The 27,967-nt window shown below is 33.9% G+C and overlaps 1 protein-coding gene and 1 long non-coding RNA gene across 4 annotated transcripts; both read left to right on the forward strand.

The window, feature by feature from the left end:
- Nucleotides 1-27,931, forward strand: LOC132712959 (uncharacterized). Of its 3 annotated transcripts, none has more exons than XM_060695395.1 (18): nt 1-90; nt 1,595-1,685; nt 2,369-2,471; nt 3,776-3,825; nt 4,453-4,617; nt 5,699-5,779; nt 7,036-7,173; nt 8,849-8,995; nt 9,470-9,775; nt 10,145-10,198; nt 10,836-11,090; nt 12,161-14,566; nt 14,938-15,043; nt 17,963-18,241; nt 21,102-21,156; nt 23,127-23,569; nt 25,253-25,304; nt 27,416-27,931. In XM_060695395.1, the coding sequence occupies exons 2-18, from the start codon at nt 1,617-1,619 to the stop codon at nt 27,777-27,779; spliced, it is 5,073 nt and encodes a 1,690-aa protein (XP_060551378.1). In that variant the 5' UTR covers nt 1-90; nt 1,595-1,616; the 3' UTR covers nt 27,780-27,931. The 3 variants fall into 3 exon arrangements, with proteins under 3 accessions (XP_060551378.1, XP_060551379.1, XP_060551380.1); XM_060695396.1 differs by having other exon boundaries at nt 10,842-11,090; XM_060695397.1 differs by having other exon boundaries at nt 23,127-23,558; nt 27,416-27,555.
- Nucleotides 15,098-15,834, forward strand: LOC132712967 (uncharacterized). The gene is made up of 2 exons (XR_009623388.1): nt 15,098-15,268; nt 15,381-15,834. It is a non-coding gene; the product is annotated as an uncharacterized LOC132712967 (long non-coding RNA).
- Nucleotides 27,932-27,967: the final 36 nt, after the last annotated feature.

Genomic DNA, 27,967 nt, shown 5'->3' on the forward strand with positions numbered 1-27,967 from the left:
GTCTAAATTTCCCGCCATGTAAAATATGTAAAATATCTTTTGCTAAATTTATTGCTGCAAAATAGCACGTCAAGAACGATACTGGACTTGGTAAGATTTCTTTATGTACATAATTTGCAACCACAGTATTTGTAACAATATACAAGGTTGAAAAATATCTTTATGTGTAATATTTTTATTTTATCATTAGTTTTCGCGGTAATGTTAAAATAAATTTGTCGAAAAAAAATAGGATAATAAAAGGAAAGTGCTTTGGTTTCATATCGTATGTTAGATGTTTGCGTTCAGGTATTAGATTTAATAAAATAATGGTGTAAATGAATAGTTGGCGAACTTATATATGGAGCGGTGCGAAAGTGTTTTTTGGCGGCCTTATATGTTGTGTGATATCTATAAATGCAAGGTATTTAGTTCAGTCACTCACTCGGACTGTATTTGATGACACTGAAGAAAATGAACCCAGTACAAATTTCTGAAACAGATACTGTGGAATCCAGATTATCCTTTTCCACTTACTGAAACTCTATTCACATGCTGCGTAATCAGGACTCTGATTTTGATTATGACCAGGTTTTTTTTCCAGGATTTTGGGAACATGACCCATACCTATGGAATTGGGAATTTCAGCGATGTTTTGTTAAAAATTGGGAAAAAAGGCATGACTTAACTTTTGCAGTGTTTAAATAAATGGAAAGAATTATTGTCTAGGATGGCATCTTCAAACATCTAAGCACCATAACAGTGAAGAAACCCTTATTTTTAAAATTTGTTATTCAATATTTTTACTTTGTAACTTTCAATTGGGAATTTTTTCCTGTGGATTGGGAAAATAATATACTATTTTCAATTGGGAATATGACTGAATATCGGCTATAAAATAAGCCAAAAAAAATCCCTGATGACGATTTTGAATGTTTTCATTTTCAGACAAAGTCCATCAATCTGGATAAAATGATTTTTTATTTAAGAGAATAAAAATGTTACAGAAATCCTTTGCGTCTTTGAAATAATAATAAATTAAGGCAGCGCTGTCATAGGTATGCATATATTTGGAAAACAAAATTGGTCACTGACAAAAATTTATCTGGGTCAGACGAGAATTGAAAGTTTGTCTGACCAATTTTAGGCAAATTTTTTAGCAGTTTGAATAAGCCAGATAGGAGGGTAAAACTGTACGGGTCAACTCGGCCCTATGATAAAAACCTATATACAGTTGGGACCAAGTAAATAATAATAAGTAATTTACCTGATAATCATCTGTATTAGATAAAGGTCTTACAGGGCTCAAGCTGGGAGGAGCTAATGAGCAAATTTGCTCCAAAATTATTAAATTTGCTCAAGAAAATCATGATTGACTCAAAGTGTGAGTAGTATGGTAATTGTCTTGTCCATCATTTCCATTCCCATATTTTTATCTTGAGTGTAACTCAAAAAGTCTTTGAGGTTACAACATTATGATTATAGATATAATCTAGTTTAAGTTGCTCTTGTTTTGTAATGGACAAGTCAAAATGACTCTAATTAACATGTCCTATAATTGTAAACAATCCTCATGGAATGGTTTTCCTATATTTACCTGGCTTACTGTTTTCAGTAAATTTGTGTCATGATTAAAGATGGTTGGAAGAAGCAAGAGACCTTATGTGACAACACCGAAAGAGACAGAGCCTGCAAGTGATGAAGATGTAAGTTATTTGCTCCTTCAACAAGGGACTTGGCAGGTTTCTTTACTTCTACAGCAGAAGCTGTTTATAGGCATCTTTCGCCAGGAAAATTCTTTGAAAAAATGCAGTCAAAACTTGCATTGTTTTCCCAGCAATCACCCTCACTTCTCTGAGTGAGCTGTGGTTGCAATTGATACATTATATGTTGATGTTTTTTAGGTTTGGTTTTTTTCCAGCATTGTGGAGTATTTGTTAAGTACTTTTAAATTGTTAAATATTTGGAAGTCCTTTTTAGAGGGAGGAAAATTGCACACTCTATTTTATTTAAGTGTAAACAAAGAAAAGCAATATAATTGTTTATTAGTTTACCTTCAGTGCAAATGAAAGGTGGCCATTTTTTGCTCCACTTTTCAGTAGTAATTTTGATGACCCAGACAGAGGTTTTGGCATTGTTTAAAGTAAATTGGTCTTCAAGTGGCACATTTATTCACAAGTTATTCAAATATTGATGAAAACAATAAAAAAATTTCATTTGGATATTGTGTCAGAATATTTATTGAAAGAAAATGTGATTTTGAATGACCATTAATATTATAAATAATATTAATAATATTTTATCTATAACTATTTATTTTCTGATGTATAGCTGATCATCGTTCATCAAATGGATTAAATTGCTTCATTTATATTTAACTTTATTTCAGATTGTTTGTCATGATTTCCCTGTAAGACAAAACAGGAAAGGTAAAGCAGCTACAAAGTTAAATATGAAAAAGAAGAAATTTGAAGAAAAAATAAATGAATTTGGTGAGTTTAATAAAGACTTCATAAAAATTACATTATAGTAATATGTTGAAAGGAGTAAATATTTTAATTTGTTGCTAACTTATTATTCTTAGATGCCAGTTCTAACAGTACAACAGTGAAACATGGAAGGTTGGGTACCAAAACTTAATTTTGACTGCCAGCAGTTTTACTTTTCTTTTTTACTCCTTTTTATTTCATGCTTTCCAGTGTTTTATTGTAATATATCAGATGATTATATTCTGATAAACAACTAGTGAAATTTATAAAATATAATTTTCACTGTAGCCGGACTATATCTGAATGCGGATGAACAGATAATCATAACTAGATGGAATAACAGGCAGAAATAAATGCCGTCATACGTAAATTTTGCTTCTTTAGGAAAAGAAAGTCCATGTCATCATACATCATGTTAGAAATTTAGCAAAATTAGAGAAATTTAACGGAACTAGATTTCAAAACTGATGATGTGACGTCATGATATTATGACGTCACAAAGGAGATGCGAGACGTTACGCGGCAAAATCAGTAAAAAATAGCTTAAAATCACTTAAAAAGCATAAAATAGAAAGAAAATTTATTTGTTTTACATATAAGATTGAAATATATTTCATTCGTGAACACCAGCTATTATATTTTCAAAAATATTGCATCTGGTGTTCACTCAGTGAAATTATATTTCAATCTTACATGCAAAACAAACAAATATCCTCTATTAAATACTTGGTGAAGGATAGATTTTTCTGTACTTTGTTCTTGCACATTATTGGGAAAAAAATATCATCAGATTCTGTGTAATACACATCAATAAATTTGCTATCTGTCGTAAAGGAAAACATGTTGTCTTCAACATAATTATGCATGTTTTCGAGACAAACATTATTCAGGTCTTTTCCTAATCATTTTGGGAAAAGAACCTTGCCCAGTTTGGGTAATTTTGCATTGTGAAATTGCTTGATTGGGAAAAGTGTTTGGTACCTTTTTACACCTCCTTCATGCTTATTCCAACCGATGGAAATATCATTCAAAGCAAAAAAAATACATTAAAATTTAACAATAAAAATTTGTGGAACATCTTAAGCTATACTGGGGTGAATTCTAGCAAATTATGGTCAGTTTTGATATCAAGTATTTTCAGTTCAGTTGGAAATATTTTTTTTAAGATTGGGGAAAAAAATAAGCATATAAGCCATTGGGAACGGGTCTGGTAATCTGATCTGTGGTGACGCTGGGAAAAGGCATGTTATTGCATTTCATGCCTTTCATTATTTGTGAAATTAAGACCATTTTTTTTGCATTTTCAGCTGGGTTTGATGTGGACGATGCATCTGAAGATGAGAAAAGACAGATTAGGGTAAATATTGGGCAGAGTATTTTATTGTGCGCCCAAGGGAGATAATTTAGTCAATGCATCATTAAATAACAAATTTAAATTGACAAATGTACTGGTTTGGGGAGCATCCATCACCTACAACAGTATTCCTGCTTAAGCAGTTTACATTATTTATTAGTTTAAATGCTTTTGACCCTTGTCCCACAAAAAAAGATGTAACTGACTTACCTTGCTTTCAAATTAAATTGAAGGAGTTTAGATATAGAAGAGTTATACTAAGATTATTGTATAGAATCATACTAGCAGCGTAGCTACATATAACTAGATCTTGTATTAAGTAAGTCATTATCACTGTAGCATTTAAGAATTTAGAAAAAAAAAAGAAATGCATTTCAAGAAAATGACTTACTACTTACTATACTTTCTAAGGAAGTTCTTAATAAGTTCTGTTGCAATACCTTTATTATATAAATTATATTGATAGGGTTTTTTTCCAATTGTCCTTATCAGTTTCTTGATTGTGTATTTTGTGCATCATGTTCTGAGGATTTCACTATGCATTATTATGTTATGTAATAAAGACAATTATTATTGCAAAATCTAAATCATTGAGATTTGTTGAATGAATGCAATTGCATTGTTGTGTAGGAGGCAATTCTTGCATCAACAAAAGACCATCAACCACACAGTTTGAAACAACAGAGTTGTGAGGGTATAAATGGATCAGATCACAGATCATATTCTTCGCAGAAAACGGAGTCCCCAACCAGTGATGTTATAGAAATAAACAGTGAAGAGGACATGCCTTTGAAGGTTTTTGTTCTTTTCTGAAGTCTAAATTTTACATAAGTATTAATATGTAGCCTTGAACCTTGTTGCGTTTTGTTGATGATAGATAATAATTGGAAGCTGAATGACTTTGTTACAAATATCAATATCACTTTAGTATAAAAGCCTTAAAATATCATAAAATTTTAATTCTTATATAGATCAACTAGTGGAGTTGAAATAGAAAGATAGACAAAAGACAGTAAAAATATTCAGAAAATCACGTTTTTGTGCAACTCGGCCTTATTGTATTAAAAAGTGTTTTTAATGCTTTTAGTCTCCTTCCGGTTTAAATTGAGGGGACTTTAGGTTTACCCTCTCTCTGTCCGTCCGTTTGACTGTCAGTCCTTCACTCCATCCGTCCACAAATCTGGATCCCGTGATAACGCAAAAAGTACTTAAAATATTTTTATGTAACTTGATATATGGATAGATGGCAGTCTGGAGATTATGCACGTCTTCTTCCTTTCTTCTTATATTGAAAACTTTGGTTGCTATGGCAACAAATAGATTGAAAATATGGCTTATTTAACTCATAAACTGTATCCAGTGATAACACAAAAGCACTGAAAATATTTTTATGAAACTTAAAATACAGGAAAATGGCAGTCTGGAGATTATGCACATCTTTTCCTTTTCTTCCTATGATGAAAAATGGGGTTGCTATGGCAACAGATAGGCTTAAAATATGGCAAATATGACAATATTTGTGATTACTTAAAAAGTACTGTTAACATTTTAATCTTGACTTTAAGGTATTGAGAGCTGTTTTATTGCCCAGCGTCAGCGACCTCGTCAAGATTTCTGATTCAAGTTTTTGGGCTTTTTCACTACAAGTTCTTTATTTCTTAACGTATTTACTTCAGACTTCAAATATATATATTTTTCTGATCATCAACCACATCATAATTATGTGATAAGGTTTACAACCCTAGCACAAAAATTATCAGACTTGAACTTCCAATGGAATGTTTAGATTTCAAACCTTGGCAAAGCTGATACTTAAATTCAGCAGGTAAAGAGTTTAACTTGCCTATAGGAAAATTGTTTTTTTTTTTCAATACAGGGCAATACAACTCCCAGGAGCAGCATGCAAGAGTCTGCTGTACAAGATGATGATGATGCAACACAGCCACCTTCTGATATGGTATGTATAATGAGATAAAATGTCTTTTTATATGCCTCAGAAATGCTGTCATTTTCATTTCTCAAAAACTTTACTTTGGTATCTTATTAGTTTTCAAAAATTACTCATTTGCCATATAAATGAATTATCTTTTGTTTTGTCACAGTACTGCATGTTTAGGGCTACTTTCTTCAGTTGTTTAACATCTAACATTCTATGAATCCATTAAATTTCTAACAAAGTTGAGAAATATGGATATCTGAGGCATAATGTGCCTTTAAGAAATATGTGTGTATATAATGGCATTTATGATGCTTAATTTGTCAATGTGTAAACATGGAGAGGATTACATTGAGCTTTCAGTTCAGCCCACTTTATCATGGAATTGATTAGATTTCTGTATGTTCTCTGATTGTTGTTAATAATTTCTAGAAATAATCTCTTCCAAAACCATGTAGACTTCATCAGGAATATATGATGCCAATTTGTCTTTGGGAGTTTTTTTTTTTAAATCATTGGGTAAAGTGCCATAAATACAGTGAGTCAGGCCTGGGTGTCAGATAATATAATGAGGAGAAAAAATCCAAAACTTTTTGAAAAAGTTTTTTTTTTTTTACAAAAGATAAAAAAGCTCTGTGGGTTAAAAAATCGTCCTTGGTCTCAAGAATTATCTTCAGTACCTTTTACTATGATGAAAGGTATAAGCCCACTTGGGCAATTGTTTTATGATAAGACAATAACTTTCTAGTGTAAAAATAGCTAAATGGACTGTCACATATGTTATATAGTTAGTGGTTCAGTGAACATGTATAGGGAGAATTTATTGTGGCAATAGTTTCTAGGTGCTATTCTGATATGTTTTATTGTTAAAAGTTGATAGTTTAAAATTGTAATCCTAACTCTGTGTGCTCTTTGGAAGACAACAGTATGGAATTAACAAGGGCCATATAATTCTTTAGAATAGCTTACAAGCGTAACTTTGCTTTTATGATGTACCATAAGTTCTGATTAGCTTAAACCATTCACTCCCCACTGCTGTGGGTTCAAATCCTACCAGGAACTTTGAATTCTTTTATGTGAGGAACATCAGCTGTTCTACTTGGGTGCCATTTCATGCCTGAATCAATGTAAGGAGGGACACCTGAGGTCTTCGTCCACCAGTAAAGCTGGAAAATTGCCATATGACTTTTACAGTGACAAATATTGATTGAAAATATCTGTATTTTGATCAAGTTCAATCGTTAAAATTTTGTAAGAATGTGTTTATTTATTTGTAGGAAGAAAATGACTTTGTCTTAAATTTGGATCAACCAACATTAGACGAGTCTAGGGAGGAGGTTTCGGACAACGAGTCTAAATGTATAGAAGATATTGATATTACATTGAAAGATGATGACTGTATAGAGGATATTGAGGTATTATTAACATGTTATTTTGATTTCTTGAAGGGTTTGTGGAATTTTTTCAAAATCCATGCCATTGAAATGGGCAGCCATGGCCATGATGTGGCCAAAAGTTGTTTACTTTGATCAACTTTTTTCTGATAACGTAATTATCAAAATCCAGGTTTCATGGCAAGGCAGCTTACTTTGTATTACTTGCCTGCCCCCAATAGATTTAAATCTTGACTGTTTGGATTCTTTCAAAAATGAAATAATGCACATAGTGGTGCCAATTAGAATAGTTTTCATGAGTGTTGCCCATGCAGTAATGCAAAGTGGTATCTTTTTTGCTTGAAATAATGTACTAAGTGCTGTCCATTTATGCCAGAAATAATGCACAGGGGAAATAAGTTCTACCTCTATTAACATGGGTGCAAGTTTTCCAGCATGTGCCGGAAGTTCTGGTTTTTCACGTGCCGGAGGGATCATTTTTGCAAATCACGTAAATCCGTTGAGATATTTGGAGGGGTATGGTGCGGGTCTACTCTTTCAAAATGAGAAGTACCACCGATTAGAAGTTCATAATCGAGAACGCTATATAACATAGCGAAGCGTCAATAGTAAACTTTCGCGGAAACTGTTGATAGTTTCCGAAGATATACGAGATGTTTACGAAAACATGTATTATTAATCCCGGCATGCAATTTTATCCGTGAATTTATTACAACGATTTAGATTGGCACGCTAATTATAATCATCCAATGAAAAAGCGGCTTCGTTACCAATTCGGCTACAGAGTAATATGTAAACAGAAAGTATAATTGTACAATTTGTTAGTCAAAATGAAGTTTCTACACGAAGGATTTAATACAAAAGATATCGAGAAGACCTCAAAAAATAAATGGAGATGGGAATGGTTGTTTGTATGTGATCGAAACGGGGATAACTACGGAAACTGGCTGGAAAAGCCAGACGTTCCCGGCGTAGCTTTCTGCACTGTATGTAGAAAATCCATCAAGTATGGATCCAGGGAAAAAAAAAGAATTAAATGCACGCAGACGATCCAAACCATATGAAAAACAAACTTACTGTGAAACATAACCAGGCTTGTTTTAATTATCTTTTTTGAAAACAATTTATTGTTTGTATGGAATCAGGGTCAGCTCAGTCCTAATTAAAACGTAAACTCGGTACAAATCAACTCAATTTTCAATTTATTTATATATTGGTTTGTTTTATCACTCTTTACTGTTGGAACCACAATATTAAATAGTGGAACCAATATATGAATGCACATTTCTTTTTGTGTTGAAATGTTTTTGTTTATATAATTAAGAAAAAGAGAGAGAAAAGAAAGAAATAATTATGTGAGCAATATTTAAGTGAAAATACTATACTACAGTATGTATGTTATCTGGCATGTAATCATTCAAGGGAATTGCATTTTAGGCCTTCAAATGTGCTATAATGCAGGAGCTTCCGGGGGCCGGACCTCCGGCCCCCTGAACTCCTGGCCTGGCGTTGCCCTGGACCCACCGGGGGCCCTGGCGGCCCCCTGGCCCCCAAACAAATAGTTCAGGTTTTTAAAATTTTTTAACTTGCACCCATGTATTAATTAATTATGTTGCAAAATTACAGTATAACAGTTTCAACTAAAGGTAAGAAAATAAACAAAACAAAAATCAGATATATACGTGGGCTATTTCAGGAATGTCAAGATGATAAAGCAGTAGATGAAATCACTGTGGCTACAAAGAGGAATAAGAATATAAAACCAGGAGTATCTGAAATGGAACACCAAGAGGAAGATATGTACATGTCTGACACTGTTACTGAAGACGTGACTAGCAAAATGGTAATGACACCTGTAGAATTCATTTTATTGTATGTATTTGATTAATTCATGTAGTTATAGCATTCTGTACTCTGAAGAACACATTTTCTAAGTGAAAAAGAAAGAATAAAGTTCAATGTTTTATAAGAAACCTATATACTAAATGCATAAAGAATGCATAAAAAAAATTAATTAAAAGACCAAAATATACTAGTTTTTATGTGAGAAATTCTTTTCCTGTATTTTCGTGGCATTCTGTGGGTAAAATTATCATTCCTTAAGTAATATAATATAATAGGTACAAATAAAACTTTGAGGAAGTTAAATTTTTTAACTTGTTCGTTAAAGTCTGTCTCTGAGACAAAAAAGAAATTATTTTTTAAGTGCTCCACTTTTCAAATTAACAGCACTGTAATTTCAGACAGCTCTTGTGGGTAACAGAAATTGTGACAAAACTGTAACAAAATAATCTCTCATATTTTTCATATTTACAAGCCAGGAGAATCAGAAGGTTTTGCTGCAGATATGGATAAAGATGATGATGCTGAATACATTGTACAAATAGATGATCAGTGTAACGAGTCTCAGCCTTCAAAATACAGGCATAGGGCAAGGAGATCTGGTTCCCACGAATCATTGAAGCAGTCAAACTCAGAGAAAAAGGGAAACAGTTCTTCTCAGAAATCTTCATCAGATGGAAGCTTGCATTCTTTGAAAGACGCAGTCACATCATTCGGATCAAAATCAAGATCTAGGACACCAAGTAGACAAAGTTCAAGATCAAATAGCCAGAATAGTGAGGTAAATGATCAGTGATTTATGAATTTTTATTTGTACGAGAATTATTTGATTGAATGTAAGAGTGTTGATGTGAAGGTTTCCTAAATTCATAACATTTATCTGCCATAACTGTAAGATTGATTTAACTATCAAGCTTTATTAGAGGTCAATTACTCTTCCCAAGTGCGAACATGTGTCTTAAATATTGCACCTGATGTTTTATTTCTTTCATTGGTAAAGCTGGAAAGGCACTGTATGACCTTAACATTCTTTGTGTGACTTGCAACCCAGCAACCAAAAAGTATTTGGTGTTTAAACATAGATTGAAGTTATGATGCATAATTTCTGATGTCTTGTTTCACCAAATATGTCAACTTTTATCATTTCCAGATTGAAACAGAACATGTCCCTCTCAAAAGACATTTCAGAGGAGTTAGACCAGAGGTGAGTGAGGGTATCTTAGTCAGGAATTTTAAGCATCTTCATGGAACTTTGATTTGAAATCCAGGGGTTTATGTTCCAATCTTCGGGCGAAGTCAAAACTGTGACACAGATTGTTTAATATTGAGTGTACTGGTTATTTGTCTCTCAGCTGATTGAGAAATTCCTGTTGATTAGTAGTTTGCCACCTGCAGAGAAATTGGTAATAGCTGGTAAGTTTACCAAGAAAACAGGTAGACTGACTACAGAGAAATAACCAGAAAATAGTGAAAAACTAGATTAACAAACAGGCAAATGTTAGAAGTAAATTTCAAAAGAAGCAAATGTTTTAAAGTAGTTTTTATGATAGAGGTTTACTAAATCCTGTTGTATATAGGATTGGACTTGCAGGCAAGTAAATGCTTCAGGAGGATTGGAGGAGATTTAGATGTTTGATCTGATTTTTATTATAATTTATAAATAATTCATTGTTGCAAATTAGCTGTATGGTAATGATAAAAGACAGTGAATCAGCTGTTACAGAATTGTATTTAAGAAAACTTGAGCTTAATTTGATTACATAGGAGGTTACACAGAAATCTGACTGGTCTTTGGTTCTTATTTTATGCCCATTTGTGACACAATTGATGCATTGTTTCAGTTTCAGGCATTAAAATATGACAGTTACTTCGGAACAAGTGGGACAGAAGAGTTGGAGAAATCAGCTATGGCAATATATCAACTGTTTGAGATTTACAGGACTAAGTTAAAGATTGCGCAGAGAAATGTGGGTAATAGAATAGCCTGGCCGGAACCAGTTAAAACTGGTCAACATCAGTCCAGAACTTTAGATATCAAGAGACGAGGAAAGGAGTCTGTTTATATTGAAATGTCAGATTCAGAAGAAGATATTCTGGTAAGACCTACCTCTGTTACCTTGCAGGTTGAATATTTAAAGATATACTATGGTCAAATTTGATATCAGAAATATTAGAAAATATTGATAATTGCTAAACAGACTCTTTGTTAATATAGAATATACATGTTTTGACCTCACACAGAGTAAGTATGTTTAAGAAAAGAACAACTTTGCTTGACCCATACTGCCTCCCATACATAGTTTATTCAAATTTGACATATACAGTAAGAATTTTATAGATTTCAATAAATTTCGATGATTATGATATTTTACTCAAGAAGGGGCATAGTATGTATTTAATATCTGATAATGAACTGTAAGTATGCTAAATTGCAATTTGTTTGCCTTGAATTTGTAAATGTCCATTGATCTTCTGAAGGATTTCAGTACTTTAAAATAGCCCTCCATGTTAAATCTGTTCAATTGAAAAATCCCTACTCTGACCTTTCCAGTGTCTATTCTAGGAGGGGCGATGGGGGGATTCACCCCTATTTTTAAGAAATCACCCCTATTTTTTGAGAGGAAGGGGGAAAATTTTACATAGACAAAGAAGGAAAAAGATCAACAAATGTAATAAATTCTCACTTTTCGATAAAAGTCCCCCCCTGTTTTTCGAATCCTAGAATAGACACTGCCTTTCATTTGGAAAACAATAGATTTAATAATCAGAAACATTGACATATGCTATTTTAGTAACAAATATGTGGTAGTGAAATTCTTATTTTATACACTAATTTGATAATTAGAATTAGACAGGTCAGGGATCTATGCATTTAATATATTTACTGCATAAAACAGACTATATTTATAGTAAACAATATATGTACTACAGTGGAATGATGAGGATTCCATTGAACATTTTAATATAGGCTTGTCAGATGGCCACAACAGCTCAAGGTAAGAAGGATAACAAGATATATTTTTTTTTATGAGATTTAAAGAATTTCAAATTTAGATTAGATTTGGTACTACATTGACTATCAAGCATTATTTTACCTTAATAGAATCTAAATGTAAATTGTCAAGGTAATTTCTTTTTTAAAGGTAATTTGTTTTCTTTTTCCTAGGATACAAAAGTAGGTAGAGGCTTTATAAAGCAGCAGAGGAAGGTAAACAGCAAAGATGAGTTAGCGGAGATTATTATAGATAGCGAGAATAGTAATGAATCTCTGACACACGGACGGTCAACGAGAAACCCGGTAAGATCCAATACAGCGGAAAATGACATTATGTCAGCTGAAACACAACCATATGATATAGATGACAATGATGATGAAGATTTTGTCATTGAAGCAAAAACTAGAGCACGAGGTCGGCCTAGAGCTGGCACAAGTAAAGAAAATTTCACAGGAAAGCAATATGTCACCAATGAAAAGGAAAATAAAGTACGATCCACCAGAGGAAGACCTAGTAAAACATTTAGCTTAAATAGAGAGAAAGTAGCATCTAAGATTTTGGTTGAAGAGACCCAGCAAGAGGAGATGGACTTGCAGGAAGCATTGAAAAGGTCTGAACCTGAAACACAAGTATCTGTTGAGGAAACACAGCCTAGAGATGAAGACTTTGACTGGTTGAATGTTGGTAATATTGATGAAAAAGTAGAATTTGAAAATGAATTACACAAAGCTAATCTTCCAAAGTTTACTAATCAAAAACCTCACCAGATATATACAAAATCTCATCAGAAAGTTGTATTCCAAGAAAGAAATATACAAAAGGACTGTTTAGAAAATGAACAGAGTACTAAAGATAAGTTTAAAGACGATGAAAGGGCAGTGCCAAACAGTGCTAATGATAGAAAGCCAATAGCAAGAGGGAGAAAAAGAAAAGCGAAAAAGCCACCAGTTGTCACTTTGGTAGAGGATACTCAGGATCTTGATGCAGAACAAAGTGGTTGGAATGTATCACAGGGTAAAAGAAAGCGAAACTGTTTCAAGTTGGATAGTGGTTCAGAAGAGGAGAGCATTCCTGAATCGCAAGATTTAGATAAATTGTCCGAACATGGATTAGAAGAAAAAACGGGACCAAACAGGGATTCAGGCAGAACAGATATTGATAATAGCATTATAGATAACATGAAATCCACTGTGACTAATACTAAAGACTTTGTGTCCCCTGAAAAAAATAAAATGTCCGAAGAAAATGATGAAGAAGGCTCTCAGTCACCTATTATTAGTAAAAAGAAATCCTTCAATGGTGTTTCAAAGAAAATATATGCCAAGTCTAATGCCAGAAATAATATAAACTGTGAAGAAGAACCATTTAAGAGGTATAAAGCAAATTCTTCTGAAAAGAAATTTAAAGATGCAAATTCTTCAAATTTAGCTCGGAATCGTAGGGATCAGACATCATTTCAAGATATTAACCTCCAAGAAGAAACTGCTATACCTGAAGGAGTAAAGAGATTTATACAGCGACCTTCAAGTAAAGATTCTAATGTCTCTGATAATGTATCTATAACCAGTAGCCAGATGTCCACAAATATTTTAGATGAAGAAGGGGATTTGTACTCGACACAGTTCTGTGAAATAAAGGCTAGAAAAGGGAAAGGATTTCAGTCTAAAGAAAAATCAAAATGTGATAAGGAAGATTCAGATGAAGAGATTCTTTCACTGGATGTTTCTGAGGATGACCCCCCAGTCTTAAAAAGATCAAAGAAAACCAATGCCATGAAGGAATTTAGTAAAAACGTACCTGCAACTAAAGATTTAAGAACATCAGTAAAAAGAGACCCAAAATTTTCTCGGATGGAGAATATTCAGCGTTATTTTAATAAAGTGAAACAACCCGGTGATGTTGATGTACCTATTGAGTTAGACATAGATTCAGATGAAGATTTAGTTGAACCTGAGAGTACACTGAGAAATAGGAAAAATATTACAACCGGCATTACTGAGCATCATGTAGAACCAAGTGGATTTTCAAATTCAAAGTCAAAATATAGAAATATCTTGAACAAAGGGGGTAAACAAAAGAATTTAAAATCACCAAAATCACCTGTTTCTGACATTGCAACTAAACCAGAAGTAAAAAATGTAAAGGCTGATATTAATGATATGTCAGATGTCTATGATGCAAGTGTTCAATATAGAAATGATTTAAGTAGATCAAAACATCAAGTAGAAGACACTGATTCAGATATGATTGATCCACAAGATGTTCTGAACGATTTAGATAATGTATCTGGTAAAGAGAGGCACATATTTAATGAAAATATTAGCAGATCAAGATGTGGAACTAGAAATATTGAGACTGATACTGGATTGTTTGAGGGAAGACCTTTTAGAAATAGGAGGAGAAATGTCTCCGAGACTGTTTCCAGTACAGAACATGAAGAAAGAAGTAAAGGGTCAACCAGGGCCAGAATTAGAAACCAAGATAATTCTGAGGAAACAGGTCATGTAAGAAATGATGGAAGGAAGAGGGTAAAAGATCCTAACATTTCAGATGAAGACCCAATAGGAAAGAAGAAGGTATGTTTTACATGCTTTAGATTTCACTCGTATAGCAGTGTACCTTATTTTGCCTGGTATTTTAACAGCATTCCTAATTTTCCATTGTATTTTGTTGATGTTTTGACCAGTAAATGCTTTAGGATTGTTTTAAGATAAACTTAATGCCAGGGTTATTGAAAACAAATTCTATATTATGATGCACTGTATATGATTTACAGAAAACAGTTGCAGTAAAATCAACTTTTTAAAATGTTCAGTTAATGATTTTTAAGCAAACTTTATTCATGGTCATTTTGTAATCAAAACTTAGATAACTAAGATTCTAATTTCTAATAGTTAATATCTGGTGGAAAATTTAAGATTGTTGCAAGTATATTGTGTTATTACAGATAGAGAAATTAGAGTGTCCTATGTGCAGCAAAATGTTTCCTGTCAGTATCGTAGAGCAACATGCAGCAACTTGTGAAGGTCTTGTAGATGAAGATGAAATTGATGGTATGTGTGTTTTTGCTCAATTATTCAAAAATAAGTGGGGTTATCCTACTCAACTTTACATGTAACTTCTTGTATGACATATTTCGTCAACCAAGTGGTTAAGGTCGTTGACTTCAAACCACTTGCCCCTCACCGCTGTGGGTTCGAATCCCGACAGGGACTTTGGATTCTTTCATGTGAGGAAGCTATCCAGCTAGCTTACGGAACGTCGGTGGTTCTACTCAGGTGCCCGTTTGTGCCTGAAATAATGCACGGAAGGGCACCTGAGGTCTTCCTCCACCAGTAAAGCTGGAACGTCGCGATATGACCTATACTGAACGTCGGTGGTTCTACTCAGGTGCCCGTTTGTGCCTGAAATAATGCACGGAAGGGCACCTGAGGTCTTCCTCCACCAGTAAAGCTGGAACGTCGCGATATGACCTATACTGTGTCGATGTGACGTAAAACCCAAAACAAAACAAAATTTCGTCAACCGCTAAAGATATTTTGTTGTAACTTCTCATGTGTCTTTGAGATTATAATAGGTCACTTTTTTTTAGCTCACCTGAGCACGAAGTGCTCAAAGGTGAGCTTTTGTCATCACTCTGCGTCCGTCGTGCGTCGTGCGTCCTTCAAAAAATGGCGTCAAACTTTTCAAACAACATCTCCTCCTAAACTACATGGCCAATTGCAACCAAACTTTACAGAAATGATCCTTAGGTGGACCCCTTTCAAAGTTGTTCAAAAATTTAAATTCCATTAAAAACTCTGGTTGCCATGGCAACCAATAAGAAAAACTTAAAAAATCTTCTTCTAAAAAACCATAAGAGCTAGAGCTTAGATATTTGGCATGAAACATCTTCTAATGAGTGCCTACCAAGTTTGTTCAAATCAAAGCCCTAGGGTCAAAATTGGCCCCGCCCCAGGGGGTCATTGATTTTCCCTATATGCATATAGTAAAAACTAAAAAAATCTTCTTTTAAAGAACTCAAAGAGCTAGAGCTAAGATATTTAGCATGAAACATGTTCTAATAGGTGTCTACCAAGTTTGTTCAAATAAAAGCCCTGGGGTCAAAATTGGCTCCGCCCCGGGGGTCATTGATTTTCCTTATATGTGTATAGGAAAAACTTAAAAAATCTTCTTTAAAAAAACCCAAATAGCTTGAGTTTAGCTATTAAGCATGAAACATCTTCTAGTGAGTGTCTACAAGTTTGTTCAAATCAAAGCCCTAGGGTCAAAATTGGCCCCGCCCCAGGGGGTCATTGATTTTCCTTATATGACTGTGTATAGCAAAAACTTAAAAATCTTCTTTGAAAAAACCCAGATAGCTAGTGTTTAGATGTAAAGCATGAAACATCTTCTGGTGAGTGTCTGCCAAGTTTGTTCGAGTAAAAGCCCTATGGTCAAAATTGGCCCCGCCCCAGGGTGTCTTTGATTTTCCCTATATGCATATAGTTAAAACTTAAAAAATCTTCTTTTAAAGAACCCAAAGAGCTAGAGCTAAGATATGTAGCATGAAACATCTTCTAATGAGTGTCTACAAAGTTTGTTCAAATAAAAGCCCTAGGGTCAAAATTGGCCCCGCCCCCGGGGGTCATTGATTTTCCCTATGTGCATATAGTAAAAACTTAAAAAATCTTCTTTTAAAGAACTCAAAGAGCTAGAGCTAAGATATTTAGCATGAAACATGTTCTCATGGATGTCTACCAAGTTTGTTCAAATAAAAGCCCTGGGGTCAAAATTGGCCCCGCCCCGGGGGTCATTCATTAGCTTGACTTTTTTTTTTGTTAGATATATACATATTATATATATACACATATAAATTTAATATTTATATATAAAATATATATAATATATAAATATATATATATATATATATATATAAATGTATATATTCACACATATCTTCACTTACGGGGCCCATATATAAGACCGAGTTGAGTGGCATTATTTCATGCAGTCAATTTTTATATACGCCACTATATAGGCCTATAATGAACATTTCCATACAACAGAACTAAGGGGTACTAAGTTATATATATAAAACTATATATTTGATTTTACCATAGGTGAAAACATATTGACCAATAACATAAAACCCCATAATAAATATATACATTTGTGGGACATATATCATTTACTACTAAAACCGGCCTACGGGCACTATGTTAGAAGGGTAGCCTACGCCCCCATACATCGTTTTAAACATGCCAGAGTTGCGAGGCCTTATGTATGCCCCACATTAAATATACACCCCACAAGTATGGTCTCAAATAGAGCGATGCCCGTAAATGGAGGAATGTGTTTGTATATATATATATATAGATATATATATATATACATATATATATACATATTATGTATATATATATATGATATATATATGTATGTATGTATGTATATTATATATATATATATATATATATATATATGTATATATATATGTATATATATATATATGTATATATATATATGTATATATATATATATATATATATATAATATATATATATATATATACATGCATACATATACAACCAAGTTTGTTCAAATAAAAGCCCTGGGGTTAAAACTGGCCCCGCTCCAGGCCTATATACAGGTGAGCGACTTTGGGCCATCATGGCCCTTTTGTTTTTTTATCCAAAAATCCTGCAAATTGTTTTGAAAGTTTGTTTTGATGATTTCTAGATCAAGTTGGAATATGGGTCACCTGGGGTCAAAAACTTATTTATTTATTATTTATTTATTGCTCGGATGAGTTCGATAGGTCATGGTGAGCGATCTAGGGCCATCTTGGCCCTCTTATTTAACGGTGACTGGCCATGATCTGAGGTAATGAAATTTTGTATATGTACCAAACATGTTTTGTTGTTTTGAGTTATAATATTGCTATCTTTCAAATGCTTAACTGTAGACATTATTACTTTGCTACATTATAGGTCCAATGAATGAAGAAGAATATATAGCACATATCACCGAGCACCATCCAAATGTGACAGAGGAGGAACAGACTGAAGCCCTCCCACAAAGACAACTGCCTCACAAACACACTGCCAGGCAAGACAAGCATTCACCACACCAGCAACACATGCATCTACATGATCGTGATCATGATCCGAGTCACACTGCAGCTGTACATACTCGTCATCCTTGTCCTTCAGAAGCTTTACATGGACATGAATCTGTTGATGAAGCTGTCGGTCGTTTTGTACATCATGGTAAAGTTTATATATTTAAGTTTACTAAAGATTATGTAAGGCAAAAAAATTATAAAAGGAGTGGAGATCTAGTTATGTCAGATGTAAGTTTGTAAAATAGATAGCTTTTTATTTAAGTGCATAATTGTCGTAAAACCTAGCAGTATCATTGTATTTGCACGAGTTATGTGACAAATTATTTTTGCTTTTTAGCTCACCTGTCACAAAGTGACAGGGTGAGCTTTTGTGATCACTTTTCGTCCAGCGTCCGTCCGTCGTCCGTAAACTTTTACTTTAAATGACATCTCCTCATAAACCACTAAGCCAATTTCATCCAAACTTCACAGGAATGTTCCTTTGGTGGTCACCTTTGAAAATTGTTTCAAAGAATTTAATTCGATGCAGAACTCTGAAGAAAAAACTTTAAATGCCTTCTTCTAAAAAACCCAAAGAGCTAGAGCATAGATATTTGGCATGAAACATCTTCTAGTAAGTGTCTACCAAGTTTGTTCAAATAAAAGCCCTGGGGTCAAAATTGGCCCCGCCCCAGGGGGTCATTGATTTTCCCTTTATGTATATAGTAAAAACTTAAAAAATCTTCTTTTAAAGAACCCAAAGAGCTAGAGCTAAGATATTTAGCATGAAACATCTTCTAATGGGTGTCTACCAAGTTTGTTCAAATAAAAGCCCTGGGGTCAAAATTGGTCCCGCCCCAGGGGGTCATTGATTTTTCCTATATGCATATAGTAAAAACTTAAAAATCTTCTTTTAAAGAACCCAAAGAGCTAGAGCTAAGATATTGAAACGCAGTCGGGGTCTGCTTCCCAAACACGCAACAATATCCAGGACGTGAGTTCTTCTCGAACGCACGTGGAGTATTAAAAATTGAACCTACAAGGGAAAAACAGAACACAAAAGCCTGAAATAAAAGTACACAAATAATTTATTTAGATTTCATATCAAATACAGTTAAATTCGTAAGTATCTGGAAAATCCTCGTCAATGGGCCACGTCTGGAAGGGTTAGTGATAATCCTCGTCTTATAGGCTGTGAACTAAACCAAAGAATAGCTATATCAATGTAAAGTAGCTAAGTATGACATCCAAGTTATATGTGGATCTATATGGTTTATAATAAACTGTCTAATTATATTGGTTCATATAAATATATCTACATTAAAAGGGGTGATTATACTAGTAGTTCCATGGTAGCTGGAACTTCAGGATGGAATCTATGATAAAATACCATGGAAGCTGGTATTTATAGGTATTTCTCTATTATGTCACATCAAACAATACAATTGGAGTAAAATAAACTGTCAGGAAAATATAATTATCTGAGGTTAATAATCTAGGCACAATAAAACTGTCATAAATAATTATATTACCTTGGAATAAGGAGTTGCTGGCATTTTCTAGGTTGTAATCGGCTTGATTACTATTCTAAGTTCTATCCAGGCACTGACAGCCGGATTGCATGCGCCAGAGTATTTATAGTATCAGGGGTCAGGCATCTACGTCATATAGCCGATGACGTCAGTGCCAGAATTTAGCCCAAGCCGGCTCTGTTTCGGACAAGCGTGAACGATAAAGTCCGTTACATTCGGAACGGCTGAACTTGTACATGCGCGAACGGTAAAGTCCGTTAAATTCGGAATGGCTGCAGCCGGGAAACTAATTGATTATTAAACGTGTTTATTACGTATTTTATGGATATATAAAATGAAATTGGACTATAATAGCGCACTGGATATATTTACATATGTAAAAGGTATTGATTCACGAAGGGAATCTTGGTTGTCATTTATTCGGAGACCGGGAAAGATCTCCGATGTTTGTAGTGTAGTAGTAGTCGGATAAAACATCTTATCCGAAAATATCAATGAGCTAGGTACTTGGTCGTTACAATATTTAGCATGAAACATGTTCTTATGGATGTCTACCAAGTTTGTTCAAATAAAAGCCCTGGGGTCAAAATTGGCCCCGCCCCAGGGGGTCATTGATTTTCCCTATATGAATATAGTAAAAACTTAAAAATCTTCTTTTAAAGAACCCAAAGAGCTAGAGCTAAGATATTTAGCATGAAACATGTTCTAATGGATGTCTAAGTTTGTTCAAATGAGAGCCCTGTGGTCAGAATTGGCCCCGCCCCAGGGGACATTGATTTTCCTGATATGTGTATAGCAAAAACTTAAAAATCTTCATGGAAAAAACCCGAATGGCTAGAGTTAAGATATTAAGCATAAAACATATTCTAGAGAGTGTCTACAAATATTGTTCAAATAAAAGCCCAGGGGTCAAAACTTGCCCAGCCCCAGGGTGTCATTGTTTTTAAATATATGTGTGAAGAAAAAACTTAAAAAAATCTTCTTTTAAAAAACCCAACGAGCCAAACCTTAGATACTTAGCATGAAACATCTTCTAATAAGTGTCTACCAAGTTTGTTCAAATAAAAGCCCTGGGGTTTAAACTGGCCCCGCTCCGGCGGGCCAATATACAGGTGAGCGACTTCAGGGCCATAATGGCCCTCTTGTTTGTAGGTATTTTTGATTTTCATTATATTTATATTTTTTTCTTATTTTATGGTACTTTTAATGATAGATTTCCAGATTTATCTTGAATTAGGTAGATTAAACATATTAATCAAATTTCAAAACAAACTTGAATAGTCTGACTTGTCTTGACAAAGAATTAAGATTTCAGATATAGGTCAGGATGAAAATTCATGCTGAGCATTCATTATTGGAGTTTTACCAATTTTCAAATGGTTGAGTAACTAAAATTGCTCACAATAAATAGGCATGGGATGTTGCAAAAAAAAAGTATTGGATATGGTTTTGACATTACTATAGCAAGTACACTTATTTCCTCATTTGTTACAGATGAACATGTGATAGACGTTGCTAAACATTTAAGCAGCAGTCCTGGTGAAGAAGGGTATGCGATTTTAAATCTTAAACAAATTTTTAAAACCAGGATTATTTCTGATAAATATTATTCAGAATATTACTGGTATAATTAAATAAATTTTTATGCCCCCGCCATGTAATGGCCGGGGCATATAGTGTTACCTTGTTCCGTCATTCCGTCCTTCCGTCCTTCTGTCATTCCGTCATCATCAGTTTCCTTTCATTATCTTAAGAACGGTTGGACATATTCAACTCAAATTTGACATATGGATATGTCATGAGAAAATACAGGTCAAGTTAGAATTTGGACATGGTTCGATGATTTTTGGCAGAGTTATGCCCCTTTTACTTTGAAAATAATATGAAATTTCAGTTTCCGTTCATTATCTTAAGAACGGTTGGACACATTCAATTCAAACTTGACATATGGATATGTCATGAGAAAATACAGGTCAAGTTCGAATTTGGTTATGGTTCGATAATTTTTGGCAGAGTTATGCCCCTTTTACTTTGAAAAAAATATGAAATTTTCAGTTTCCGTTCATTATCTCCCCAATGGTACAACACAATCAACTCAAACTTGACATATTGATATGTCATGAAAAAATACAGGTCAAGTTCGAATTTGGTCATGGTTCGATGATTTTTGGGAGAGTTATGCCCCTTTTACTTTGAAAATAATATGAAATTTTCAGTTTCCGTTCATTATCTCCCTCAAGGTACAACACATTCAACTCAAACGTGACATATGGATGTGTCAAAGGAATGCGCAGGTCAAGTTCAAATTTGATCATGGTTCAATGATTTTTGGCAAAGTTATGCCCCTTTCACTTTGAAAGTAATATGAAATTTTCAGTTTCCGTTTATTATCTCCCCAATGGTACAACACATTCAACTCAAATTTGACATATGGATATGTTTTTGGAATGCCCAGGCCAAGTTGGAATTTGGTCATGGTTCAATGATTTTTGGCAGAGTAATGCCCCTTTCACTTTGAAAATAATATGAAATTTACAGTTTCTGTTCCTTATCTACCCAACAGTGTCACATATTCAACTTTAATTTGACATATGGATATGTCAAAGGAATGGGCAGGTCAAGTTGGAATTTGGTCATGGTTTGATGATTTTTTGGCAGAGTTATGTCTCTTTCACTTTGAAAATAATATAGATACATCTTAGGAATAAGCAGTTTAAGTTTGAATTTGGTCATGGTTCAATGATTTTAGACAAACTTATCTTTCCTGAATGTTGGAAAAATTTTGAACTTTCAGTTTCACCACTCATTCTTTTAGCCATTATTTTGGCTACAAATATGCAATATGCTATTTCTAAAAGGTTAAGACTGAATAATTTCAGTGCTTTGAACGTTGTATGGAAATGGTTTGTGTTAACATTGAAAAGTTTTAAGGGCTTTGAACCTAAAATGAAAAAAATAATTAATGCACCATCTGAAATTTTGGCTGCATGCGGGGGCATCCGTGGCATGATGACACATTTCTAGTCAAATCTTTGTTCTCATTCATTATCTGTACCGTGCTGCCTTTAAAGGTTGAAACATCAGAATTGCAGCCACTGTTTATCCTTGCTTGGTCGTAAAGGCAGATCAAATTATTAGTCTATGCATCTTTTAGCTCCAGCAAGTGAGGTGGAATTGACACAGGTGTTGCTTTATGTTTGTTACACCCGAGGTTAGCCAAATCATCTTATCTCTTTGGGGTCATATGGTGTACATGTAAATTGTGTTGGTTGGCCATAAAATCCAAACAAAACATCTGTGTATGCAAAGATAATAATGTCTTTTGTAATGAAAAATATTCGTCTGATCCCTTTCTGCCAGTAAAGCCTTGAAGCGATAAAAACCATTAATTTATAAATTAATTTTGATAATTTTTGTCGTTGTATAGTTTTTAGTTGGAGTACACATACTTTTTTTTTCACTTACAATGATTTCAGCATCTGTTATTTGTGTGATACACAAATAAATGCCATTTTTCAGGGAGTTGCAGACTTGTTACATTTGCGATGAACAAGTTCTGAAAGGAAAACTATTTGAAGTTCATGTTAGTCGATGTTTAGCTATAGCTGCTCAACAGCAGGCCGAGGTGGATGAAAAGGGTTTTAGTAATGTCTATGTCGAACCTGAACCGGAAGAAGAGGTTAAAGTTCGAACCTTGAGGGGACGTCATGTCAGCAATGACCGGGGTAATACACCTGGTAGAGGTGGGGCGCCCAGAGGGAGACAGATGGCAGACGGTTCCCCTGGTGATAGAAGGCGTCACAAACGAGAAATATGTGTCGAGAGTCGAGGTGCCGGAGATGGTGAGGAAGAGAGTGGACCAAGTTTGCGGACTGAAGCTCGTGAAGTGGGAACATTTAAACGTGGGTTAACAAAGCGCACAAATAAGAAGATGGCACAGAATGATGATGGGTACAATTCAGGTTTATCCTACTGTTTAAGTTTGTTATATTAGTTTGTTATATTTCTAGTTCACCTTAGCATTTTATATTCAGAGAAGAGTTTCTATGGTTTCAAACTCACCAGAGCACAAAAAGCTTTTGTCTGGCATCTATCTTGTGTTGGTCGTAAATTTTTCACTTTTATTTAAGAAATCAAGCGGTATAAAGGCTTATTCCATAAGGGAAGCAGTGGTCAAGTGGTTAAGGTGTCTGCCTCTCAGTCCAGGGATCATGGGTTCGAGCCTTACTTGGGTCACTACCATGTTTCTTCATACGACACCAGTATTGGTTGGTTCCAGGAAGCAGACTCGAAAGTGATAAATATAAGTAGCAAGAACTTGTTTAGCAATTAAACTTAAATAGATATGTTTAAACCAAAGGCTTATTCCTCTGCCTATTAATAATCATGATAAGTTGGGACATGTAGCATTTAATTTCATCAAAGATTTAATTTCCCTGTACTGTCTTTAGTACTAAATGTGTGACATCTGTGGCTGAGTTTGTAAGGTTATTGACTTCAAACCACTAGCCCCTCACCACTGAGGGTTGAATCACATTTTTTCATGTGAGGAAGCTGTCCAGCTTACACAGGGTTCCTACAGTCTTAAAAAGTGCTTAAATTTGAGTCCCTTTCTTAAAAAGTGCTTGAAAATGTAAAAAAGTGCTTAAAAGTCCTTGAATTTGCTTACTGTCTTGAAAAGTGCTTAAAAAGTGCTTAAATTTGCTGAAATATATGTGAAAATGATTTAATGACATAGTGTCAATAAAAATCAACAGTAAACAAAATCAAAAGAATGATCCAATTAAGGATCAAAATCAAAGAAATGTTTGCTCAACATAACAGTAAGTCAGGACAAATTATAGTTGTTTTGAACTAATCTGTATTTGATGCGCCCTTTGTTGTTCTATAAAATCTTTAAACTATGGCCAGAAAATGTGCATTCAACATAAAATGGCAAATAAACTATACTTCTTACATTGAAGATTGTATCGATATATGTGTAACAAATGTGCTTGAAAAATGGGAAAACGTTCTTAAATAGTGCTTAAAAAGTCCTTGAATTTTGGCATTGGATGTCTGTATGAACCCTGTTACAGAATGTTGCATACATTTGAACACTCCCACTTTTAGCGGGAGACTGCCACTTTCTGCAGCCATATTTTCAAAGATTTTTCTTAAAATAATGGGTATTTCACAAATTAAAGAAATTTACCTTTTTTGATATCTGAACTTTCTTTGTTTATTGCAAATTCTAAAATTTCCCTCTTTTTGAAGAAAAATCACCCACTTGATCATCGAAAATAGTTCACATGTATGATGTTGTCACATCTGTGCCTGAAATAATGCACAGAAGGGACCTGAGGTTTTCCTCCACCAGTAAATCTGGAAAGATGCTATATGAGCTGAACAGTGTTGGTGCAACGTTAAACCAACAAAAATAACAAAAAGAACAATTACTAAATGCATAATATTTAACTCACAAAGGGTTTAGATTGCTATATTGTTAATGTTTTAATTCATCTACTGTTATTTGTAAGTATGTTTTGGATTAGGTCATTAGCATCACAGAAGAATTTAATTTTTTTTACAAAGATATTAATTGATTACATACAGTATACTTTGATTATAATGTATATCTACAGTATTATACATGTATGTTTCAGGTCAGGTCATCATGGAAGACATTGAGGATGATAGTGTGAGTGGGAGTAGTTGGTAAGATCAGTTATACTTGACAATAACTTCTGAATTGTTTATAAGAATTTGTCATAATTATATGACCTGAATAGCATTGTTACAACTTAAAAAACCAATGAATATAATATTACCTTGTTACAAGGAAATGTTGTCTCAATGGGCAATTGGTTAAAGTCACTGACCTTATTACTTGGTTGTCAAGGCTATGATTGTGATAATATCCCAGAAATTACTTTTAATGGATTACTTTCAAATGAGAAAGTTTTCCATGTAGCATACCAGAAAATGATGGTAGTTAACTTCGCATACCTACTCTAGCCTTCAAGGCACCTGTAAAGCTTTATGTTAATTATACCCCCGAAACTAAGTTTGAGTGGGGGGGGGGGGGGGGTATATAGAAGTCATCCGGTGGTCGGTCGGTTGGTCCAGCGATCCATTGCATTTTCCTTGTCCAAAGCATAACTTGAAGACTAATGGTTGGAATTCAATATAACTTCATACAATGGTCAAGCACATTGAGAGGAAGTGCAGTGCACAAGAACCATAACTCTATCTAAAGTAATTACAGAGTTATTGCCCTTTGTTACTTTTCCATTGCTTTTTTTGTCCGGAGCATAACTTGAAGCCAAATTGTTGGAATTCAGTATTATTTCATACAATGGTCAAGCACATTAAGAGGAAGTGCAGTGCACAAGAACCATAACTCCATCTTGACTAATTACAGAGTTAATGCCCTTTGTTACTTTTTCTTGCCCGGACCATTACTTGAAAACTACTGGTTGGAATTCAATAGAACTTCATACAGTTGTCAAGCACATTAAGAGGAAGTGCAGTGTACAAGAACCATAACTCCATTTTGACAAATTACAGAGTTATTGCCCTTTGATATTTTTCCTTGTCCAGAGCATTACTTAAAACATACTGGTTGGAATTCAAAACAACTTCATACAATGATCAAGCACAATAAGAGGAAGTGCAATGCACAAGAACTATAACTCTATCCAGAGTTATTGCCCTTTGTTACTTTTCCATTGCTTTTTTCTTGTCCAGACATAACTTGAAAACTTCTAGTTGGAATTCAATACTATTTCATACAATGGTCGGAAGCGCAGTGTACAGAAATCATAACTCTTTCTTGACTCATTTAAAAGTTTTTGCCCTTTGTTACTTTTTATTGTCCAGTGCATAACTTGAAAATTAATGGTTGGAATTCAATAAAACTTTATACAATGGTCAAGGGCAGTGAGATGAAGTGCAGTACACAAGAACCAAAACTCTATTTGGACTAATTACAGTAATTGCCCTTTGTTACTTTTTTTTCCTGTGCATAACTTGAAAACTTGTAGTTGGAATTCAATACAACTTCATACAATGGTCAAGTGCAATGAGAGGAAGTGCAGTGTACAATAACCATAACTCCATCTTCAGTATTTATAGAGTTATTGCCCTTTGTTCTTTTTCCTTGTCTTTCTGGACTTATTGCAGAGTAATTCAATAAAACTTCATCAATGGCCAACCACATTGAAAGGAAATGCAACATACAAGAACCACAAATATCTTTTATTGCCCACAACCATAACTCGATTTCAATTCTTTTGCAAGGTATTCTGTTACTAGAAACATCCTCATTTCCGAAGCAGAAGCAGTCTTGCGGAGGTATTAATCACATTTAGTGATAGTTTTAGTTTTAATCAGAGTTAATTTCTCTGGTCATACTGTATAAGGACACTTTGCAAACAATTTCTCATAGCTGTCATTATTTGTTCTTACAGTGTAGAGATTGCCTTTGATATTGTTAGAATTAAATTATTTCAAACTGTTAAACTATTAAAAGAAAGTATGTTCTTAGTTCTTTTAGCATATAGAATGGACAGGGCTTTTTTTTTTCGAAACATTTTATTGAAAGACTATGTGTATAGTTATTCGTCTTCCTCGGTAGATTGAAAATATTAATACAGAGCATCTGCAAGAAAACTCAATGATATAAGATGGTTGAATTTGATGAGGAAAAGTTAATAATTGCAGGCCTGTATATAATCATAAATAAATTTGAATAAATTTTCTGTTTATCAACTGATTTTCTTTAACAGTGAATGGTGATCTCCAGATCAATGTTTATGTATTTTCAGGGAAGAAAGCAGCTCCATAGATTCTTCAGATGATGATAACATAACCCTTGCTTCTGTTGTCAAGTCTGGTTCCAATGCTTTAATAACTGGGCCATGGAATAAAAATAACCAGTCAAATAAAAATTGTGTAAACCAGTCCAGAAATAGTAACGATGTTCCTGATTGGGTAAGAAGCGGTATAAACTCACCAATCAAATCATTTGTTCCAATTTCACAACAAGAGGATTCTGAATATTTTCAAAAACAATTTAGTTACAAAAAAGACAAAGTAGAAAGTAGAATGAACAAAAGAAAGAGATCAAGTAAAGGTGGTCAGAAAAGACGAAGAAAAAGACGAAAAGTTCAAAGAACAAAAAAGAAATGAGGGGAAAAATGAAAATTATGTGCATGCAAATGAATGTTTTGTTACAAATGATGTTATTGTTGAAACAATTTAAAAGCTCATTTATGCCAGTTTCGAGTTTAGTTGATCCGTTATGTTGATATTTGCTATTATAATCAATTGTTTCAAGAAGTTGCGTTTGTTGTTATTACGTAATTTACTTTGTGTAC

Source organism: Ruditapes philippinarum, unplaced genomic scaffold (assembly GCF_026571515.1).
Source record: "Ruditapes philippinarum isolate M1 unplaced genomic scaffold, ASM2657151v2 ctg4862_1_1_1_1, whole genome shotgun sequence".
Taxonomy (NCBI): domain Eukaryota; kingdom Metazoa; phylum Mollusca; class Bivalvia; order Venerida; family Veneridae; genus Ruditapes; species Ruditapes philippinarum.